Here is an 8,669-nt window from a genome sequence, read left to right as displayed (position 1 = left end):
ATTACCTTAACTATGTAGTAATGTATAATAGTGATCACAAGAATCTTTATATGAGTGAAAAACATTTCCTTGACCAAACAAGACACTACGCCATAAGTAGGCTACTGTAATGTAAGTGTTACAAGGAGCGCTACATTAGTTAAGAGATTTTTGGCCTATTGTGCAATGAAATGTTGGTGTTGCACAACATGTAACACTAACACCTGGTATTATATTATGTACTTTTTAATTTAAAAAAAAAATTAAAGTGAAAATATTATTATAAAACTAGTATTAAAATTATATTTTGAATTGTTAATTAATCAATAATGTAACATAAAACTAGTTACAAATTATGAAATTTATTGTAAATAAATATAAAAGTAACTTTGGTGGTTTATTATTTAATAAATTATATTTTTTATTAAAAATTAAAAAATAAAAATTGAAATTTAAAAATTAAAATTACTGAACATTTTGGTGAAAAAACAGCATTTTTCCCCCAAATTTATCATTGTCCGGACTTTGGACAAAAAAATCAGTCACTCAAACCCACATACATTTCTCTCTCTCGCTCTCTCTATCTCTTGTATGCAGTTTTCCTCTTAAAAATTTCTTCTCTCTAAACTCTCCTCTCATCTTTTAAAGAAGAAATTGAAGTCTCTTGGATCTGGTATTTGAATACCCACATATATGGCTCTAATTTAAAGGCCCGTACTAATTTCTTCATTTGTTTTGCAGGTCTTCAAATTGGGGTTTTTGTGTTTTTGCTCTGATTAACCGGTAATTTAGTGGTTAGTATTTACTTCCCTGCTCTAATTTAAACATATGTGCATATTTTCTCCAATTAAGTTTTGTTTATTGTAAAATTTAGTCGATTAAGACTTTGAAATTGGGTATTAGGGTTTTTTCATATCCAATTGGGCTTCGTTTGCGTTTTTTTCTCATATTCAGTTGCAATTGTTTTAAGGTATGTTTCTCAAATTCGATTGGGTTTTAAACTATTAAGGTATGTTTCATTGTGAAATTTAAAGTTAAGGTATATTCATTATCTCATACTTTAAAGTGCAGCAAGTTGATGCTGGGGAAGAATCCCGGCGAAGAGTCTATCTAGGCACTAAAAAGGTGGCAATGTTAAATATTTTGGTAATCCTTCTTCCTGGTACAGCAAGGTATCGTTCAATATACACATGTACTTTTATATGTGATAGGAGTAGATATATGTTTAACATGCCAATAGATTGATCTTATACTTCAACATGTACTTGCTATCCGCCAAGTCACGAATTTGAACACCGCAAGTCCTTTTAGCTCTTCTTGCTTACACTAATCAATTAAAATTAAAAAAAATGATAGTAGTAGTTGTCCCCTTGTATTTTTTGTATATAAAACTAATCAAAGTTGTCATGTTTGGGATGAATTCCAAGAGAATCTTGACATTAGAAGTGGCCATCTTACTAGAGTTGTATTGAATACATTTTATAATAATTTAATAAAATCTTATAATAAAATTTTGATACATGTAAAATGTTCTTGTCAACAGAAGAAGAACTTCACTTATTGAAGTAGCAGCATTACGAAGAATTGTTTAATTTTATTATCTGAGTTTTCTGCTACTGATACTTTCCTTAATTCCTGTGCAGGGAAAGAAAGAATGTTTTACATCATGACTCTTCGTTTGTTATGATTTGATTCATGCTTATGTTGCTCTTAAACTCGCTTGGATGAATAACATGATTGACTTTGCATTCCCGTACCTGTTGCAGGTTACTTTCTTTCTTTTATGTTTTTTGGGCTGGTGGGCTGATATGTGGGAAGAACTTTTGTGTGGGATCGAGAGCTTTGTTGGTTCATGTATGGTGTCATCCATTCTATAGCTTTTACCTATTAACATATCTGTTTGCATATAGAAAGAACTGAAGCAACTTTAATTTTAGAACCTAGAACATGCGAAGTAACCAAATCATTCAATAAGGAATAACTTTCAGATTAAGTAAATTTATAAAAGTGTGAGTAAAAATAAAGATACGAGTAGGAATAGGGAGTGACAGATTATTAACCAGCAACCTATTAGTCTATTACATTTTTTTCTCTCACAGTTTTGCTGATCTCCAAAAGCCTCCAGTTGAACTTGATGGAAAAGCATGTGCAGCTGTTGGACAGAATGGCCTCATGGCACCCTATGACACATTATTTAGCCAGGTACATTTAAGATATATGTGTACTATTATGATTTTCAAGTTTTCAAATAATAGAAGAATATTGATATACATTTGCGTTCTGCTGACATATTATACATCATAGATTTATTAACTTAAGAAGGAGCTTTTTTATATTCAAACAAGTTTTTTTTGCAGTTGGATGTAACATCATCTCAACTCTTGGTCACTGATAATGATTTCAAGAATGCAAACTTTAGAGTACAGCTTGGTCAGACAGTAAACTCTTTATTAGCTTTGAGGATCATTCCCATTTTTAATGAAAATGATGCAATCAGTACTAGAAAAGCTCCATACGAGGTACAAAAAGGATTTTATGTTTAAATTTACATTAATATTATTATATTTTCCTATGTTTATGATTTTTGTTTCGGCTCAAAACACTAATCTTACTCGGGATATAAACCATTGTTTCATTGTTAATACTAGCTACAAAACTCACTAGATTTATTTGCATACAGGTTCTGCTTATTCGGCTTGCAGGTATAAGTTTAAAAACCATCAATTTTCATTCTTTCCTATGCTAGTTTCTGTGCCTTTTTTCATTCGTATTCCCATGTGCATATTCAGGAACAAGGTCAAGAATGGCACACTATCACATGTTTTTAGCAGTCGTTTTCTTAGGTTTACGCCGGAGTTATCAAGCTTTGATAATGAATTTTACTGATCTGCTGATTCAACTATTTTGAATTGCATATGTAATTTTACTGATCGATCAAATTATTGTAATTTTAGTTGGTTTTTGTAGTATTTTGGATATGTATTTGAGATTTTATTTTGGTATTGGGATTATTGTATACAAAGAGAATGTATATTAAAAATTTTAATTTCAACTATTGCATTTTCCTATTCTAGTATAAAGTATATTTAGATATAGTGTGGCATTATAAAATCTAATGTTGATTAATTATAACAAATTCGTGTTACAATATATATAATAGAATGTTACAGTAGGGAATGTGGACCCAACAATAAAAATGGCCCCCACGTGGCCCCACCAGTGGGTCCCACTTATGCAATCTTGATCAAGCTATTGTATCACTCATTTTATGTTACATTTGGGCCTTTTAGTGTTACATTAGTTGCCTAGTGTAACGTTTTTTCTCTGTTACAAAAGTGTTACATTAGGGTGTCTATTGTAATGCTCATATACATAACGCCCCTTGGTGTTATAATAGACCTATTGTAAAGGTTTTTGGACCTATTGTAACACCATTTAGGCATTACAATAGCCCAATTATGGCGTAGTAAAAACCTTGGCTCTGCATTAAAAGCCGAAAAATTGTATGAAGGTCTATGTTTAAGATCTCCTTTTTTGAGTTATCCATCTCTCTGGCTTGAACTCCAAACATTATTTTACCCATATGCTCTTCATTCTTCTTGTGCTATAAAAAGACAACACAATTTTAGAGTCTTTATCAACTCGATGACCACTGGAAAGAATGTCTGGTTATTTTGGAGACTTCTGATTGAATGGAATTAAATAAAAGAGTCTTAATGCCTTACACAAAGCTCCATGTAGATAAACTAGTAACTCTTCCTTTTTGTTGAAAAGCATCTGACTTTTAAGTTCATTTGTATGCATATTCGTTCTGATCTCTTCGAGAATTTTGGATTCCACTATAGGGTTTTTCCAAAGAAGCCAGAAAAACCAAGAAAGAGCTGCACTATTCATATTTCTCCCTGTAGCCATTAAATTGAGCAAAGTGTCCCTCAAAAATTTATCGGGGCTTCCCATATTTTTTTATGCTAGTTTCATGTAAGAAGTTAACCAATCTAGTTTATCATCCTCATCTTCTGAAGGCATGTATTGAGATGTTATATGTACCACTTGTTGGTGCTTGATGGATATACATGCACTACTAGAAATATGGGATCAGACATCGGTTCTAAACCAATGTTAAAAAAAACTGAACCGATGTCTTCGCGTGCGATGTTAAATGTCATCAGCCTTTGACATCGGTTCACAGCCGATGTCTATTACAGTGCTATACATCGGTTTTAAGAATAATTCTGATGTCTTTGCAACAAATTTCAGCTTATATTACAGTATTTCTAGGTGAATATGAGTATATTATGGGGTAATTATCCATTAAAATATGAAACCTACAAGCTCTAAAAGACATTTTTTTAAAATCTTTCAAACAAACCGATGTGAAAATCTAGATCAGACATCGGTTATGTTGTCTGACCGATGTGAAATGGTCCATCAGACATCGGGTACTTTTATCAACCGATGTAAAATACTGGGTTAGACATCGGTTTCGTTCATTTGGTGATGTTAAATCCTTTTGTTTAACATCAGTGTTTTTTTTAACCGATGTTTAATCTTTAATATTGTAAAATTTAAGACATCATCTATTGAAAATTCGATGTTATTTGGCTTAAAATACATTGATTTTTTTACAGAACCGATGTCAAATGACTATTTGACATTGGTTTTTGTAGTTCTTTTTCTTTTAATATTGTTTCACCTGATGTCTTTTGTTCATTTTTACATCGGTTTTAAATTACCATGCTGATGTTAATGTACTGTAAATTGCATATGCCATCCTGATACTATTAATAGCCCAGGGAACCAATTGTATTTTCAACCAGAAAAATACCAACAATATGCAATACATCCAACCAAATTTGTAAAAACATAGAGGTATACATTGATACCAAATTTACTAACATTCAATCCAACAAGAGCTCAATTCGGACATTACATTCCAAGTCTAAAATAAACATCCCAACTAAAAATAATAAAACCCAAATTCTCTAGTTATTACATCCAACATTCTAAACATATTTGAATAGTTAATATGTACCACTTGTCAAATTTCGACAATTCCAAACATAAATCAGAATGATGGATGTAATTGTCACCAAACATCCCTTAATTAACCACCAACCACCAGCAAACACAATATCAATTCACATAGTTCAGAGGAAAGCTATATATATAGATACTTATCATTTTTACATCTTGTCTTGGATAAATTCAAGCACCTCCATCCGCACCTCATCCAGCTCCTGCATTGTGTAGGACTTTCGAGTTTTGGCTGCCCACTATAAAACACACATAAAAATTAGCAACCAGAATATTATTAACCAGAATTGCCATATGTATAATTAAATATAAACGGAACCAACTATTTATAATTTAACCAGAAGAGGACCTTTTCTATATTTAACCGTAATTTTCTTCGTTAATCCAAAACTATACCAGATAGTTCCTTATCACTAATAGTTATCTATCATTACTAATAATAAAAACAAGATCCATCTGGAAATCACTAATAATAAAAACTGATAATAAAAATGGCACTCATATTTATCTGTTCTGAAAAACTACACAAAAAAATTCTACATGCCATCTATCGGAAATGATTTGCATATATACCTTGGTAGTAAAAGATAGCTCCTTATCAGCAATGATATCTTTCATGTATCGCATTATAACATAGCCACATTCAACCCCTCCTGGTTGTTTGGGAGATCCCTGTTACAATATAAAATCTGAATTAGCTCCAGAAATTAATTAAAATTACAAAGTGATAAAAAAATACAAAAAACTTACAAGAATTTTCTTATCTGAGGAGCTTTATTTCCCCTTCCAGTTTGAGCATTGTAGGATTTCATCGCTCTACATTGCAGAACAACAATAATATACATGATTATTTTTCAAAAGGGAGAATATTTACTATATATATATATTTATATATAGTAAACAGAAATATATTACTCTGATAATGATTTTTCCAACTCGTCAAAATGTGTTGGATGTGGCAGAGGGTTCAGAATATAAATGTCGCCATCCCAAATTACAACCAAAATCCAGTGGCAACTATGTTTATAAAAAAGAAAAAAGAAAAACACAAGTCAGAAATTTTAAAAAAACTACCTAAATATATTAATTTGTAAAAGCATGTCTAAATTAAAAATACTTACTTATGATTATGTGGCATGAAGTACATGCGATTGGGACTACTCTCTTTCAATCGATTAACAAAATAAGAATGAAAAGATTTGTTCAACGTAAATGTAGCTCCTGGATCGAAAAATCCATATAAGACCACATCATCATTCTTCCTCTCAATCTTAATCACTCTTTGCAAGAGCCTACCAGGGAGTGAATTACATTACTTATAATATCCGTATAAAACATGAATATTGAATATGTAAGGATAAAAAATTAACTTACGCCATATAAGCAGATATTGCAGCTTGGCCAATCATATCGAACTCCAACAATGCTTTCACATTTTCATGCAATATATAAATTATTTTCTCAGTCCCAAACACGTCCGAATCACACGGAATCGGTATTGACTCCCCAGTGGCTTTCATGAAGACTGCAGCATGTTTGTATAACACCTTGTACTGCTTTGGCACATTCTTGTTTAGCTTCATTTTTCTATAATCATCTTGAAGTTTCTGCAACTCATCTTTCCGCTTAGACTGCCCCTGCAACACTTCCTTTTTCTTTTTCTACACAGAATTAAATAAAACAAGAATAATCGGTTATTATTGACATAACTACTATAGAATGAAACAATCAATTCAGAGTATATTGACATAATTTTTATAAAACATACCGCCACAGTTGGGTAGATGATCAATTCACGAGGCCATGCTACGTGAGAGCCAACTGCTTGGCGTACAACCTCAATTTCACCAGTTATGGGCACTGGAACCGATGCCTCTGGCTGGATGTGTCCGTCAACCGACACACGAACATGTCCGGGCTTTAGAGGCACTCCGTGTACTGAAACATTCATCTCTTCGTGATCATCAAAAACTGTTCCAAAAGCAACCTTGTTCTCTATGCAATCCAGTGCAAGCTCACATGACTGTGGACCCTACATTATAGTGAGGGATCAATTTAATTTTATTGAATAAATCCCAAGTCTGTAGGCATATATCTAGTAGATCTTAATAATATTTTACCTTCTTTCCGCTCGGAGGAGAGGGGTCAAAACCAACAAAGTCTTCATCATTTACCAACAACTGTTTGGCACTCAGCGGTTTAACAGCAACTCCAACATTCCGCTTATCAGCAGCTCCCTCTTTATTAACAGGTACTTGATAACTTGATTTGTTAGAGAACATAGGAGAGTGACCATTCGAAGCATTAACCAAGGCCTTAAGTCCAGCCATCTCCCGCTGATTTCTTTCCAACTGATCCAACAACTCTGCCTTGGTAATTTTAGTCTTTTTCGCTTTCGGCAAATTGAAGAATGTTATTGGAGTGACAAAGCCGCCAACCCCTCGAACCCTTCCTGCATGTTCAGGAGTCTGAAGTGCCGTAGTCAACACATCTTCTGTTCCATGTGGAACAAATTCACCCTTCTCCTTTATTTCAAGTAACTCAGCCTGTAAAATAAATGCAAACAATTAGTGCATTATTTATGACGCAATTATCTTTGAAGGGAATGCAATATTAAAAATATCACTTACAATTCTCGCATTTATTTCCGCTTGCTCTTCAGTAAGCTCATCAGGATTCTTTGGCATCCTAGCCTTCCACCAAAAAATTGCACGATCAGGTTTCTCTTTCCGCTTTAAGTTCCCTTTCTTTATCTGTTAAAAAAGAGAAAATGTTTAAACTCCCTTAAAACTTAGAATTGCAAAGCCAAATAGATATGGTTCTTACTTCTTCTTCTCGCAAACCAATATACCCCTTCCTTGACAAGCGGTGATGATATTTCCGTTTACCCACTCTATTGCTCTGTAACTTACGTTGTTCCTGCACCAAAATAAATTAGTAAAAATTAATAAATATTATTTAACCAAAATCTATTTAATCATTTAGCAAGTAAAATGGCAATCCTGTATATTTTATTAGTAGAATATATTCATACCAGCCATTTGGGGCTCGTCCTCTCTGCAACAAATTTCTTCCAAGGTTATTTACCAATAAACGCATACTTCTTCGGAGGCTTCATCAATTTCTTCTTTTTTCCAATAAACGGCATCGTATATTTTGCAGTTAAATCAGCTTTAAACTGCCTCCATTTTTCACCTGCCGATTGTAGCACAAGCTTCTCACTTTCTGGGGCAATTTTGAATGTGTCCTAAAGAGCCACATAATATAAATTAGCCACATAATTTACAGTCACAATTTAAATAAAATGAAGAAGTCAACAAGGGATATAATTTACCTGGACATCATCCCATAATTTTGCTTTTAGATCACAATCCACTTTTGGCCAGTTTTCAGTGTCGATTGGAATCATTGTCCTTGCGAGCATTCCTATGTAAGACTGTAAAGTAGGCCTGGTATTTCCGATGGGAACTCCAAAATTATTGTATCTAACTTTAAATTTCTTTCCCCGAACTTTCTTCACCACTACTTTGTGAAGAGCTGAAACACCACGCGCACCTCCTAGCCTTTTTTTTGCAGATTCAGAAGTGGTCATCGTTTCTTCACCACTACTTTGAGTTTGATATTGTGGAGGGACTTGAACCAACTTATCATTACAA

The 8,669-nt window shown here is 33.1% G+C and overlaps 1 protein-coding gene and 1 long non-coding RNA gene across 3 annotated transcripts; one reads left to right on the top strand and one right to left on the bottom strand.

Annotated features, from left to right (window-relative positions):
- Positions 1–565: 565 nt before the first annotated feature.
- On the top strand, positions 566–2,907 carry LOC141721343 (delta-1-pyrroline-5-carboxylate synthase-like). Of its 2 annotated transcripts, XM_074524248.1 has the most exons (8): positions 566–773; positions 883–949; positions 1,051–1,151; positions 1,746–1,833; positions 2,079–2,181; positions 2,337–2,498; positions 2,660–2,681; positions 2,769–2,907. In XM_074524248.1, exons 5-8 carry the CDS (start codon positions 2,152–2,154, stop codon positions 2,885–2,887), a joined length of 333 nt encoding a protein of 110 aa, XP_074380349.1. In that variant the 5' UTR covers positions 566–773; positions 883–949; positions 1,051–1,151; positions 1,746–1,833; positions 2,079–2,151; the 3' UTR covers positions 2,888–2,907. The 2 variants fall into 2 exon arrangements, with proteins under 2 accessions (XP_074380349.1, XP_074380357.1); XM_074524256.1 differs by lacking the exons at positions 566–773; positions 883–949; positions 1,051–1,151; positions 1,746–1,833 and adding an exon at positions 1,621–1,745.
- A 1,934-nt stretch (positions 2,908–4,841) lies between these two features.
- LOC141721353 (uncharacterized) lies at positions 4,842–5,830 on the bottom strand. Its single transcript, XR_012574707.1, has 3 exons — positions 5,764–5,830; positions 5,587–5,685; positions 4,842–5,252 (listed from the first exon to the last, which is right to left on the bottom strand). It is a non-coding gene; the product is annotated as an uncharacterized LOC141721353 (long non-coding RNA).
- Positions 5,831–8,669: the final 2,839 nt, after the last annotated feature.

This window comes from Apium graveolens, chromosome 1 (genome assembly GCF_009905375.1).
Source record: "Apium graveolens cultivar Ventura chromosome 1, ASM990537v1, whole genome shotgun sequence".
In the NCBI taxonomy this organism is placed as follows: Eukaryota; Viridiplantae; Streptophyta; class Magnoliopsida; order Apiales; family Apiaceae; genus Apium; species Apium graveolens.
This window is presented reverse-complemented; position numbering and strand designations above follow the sequence as displayed.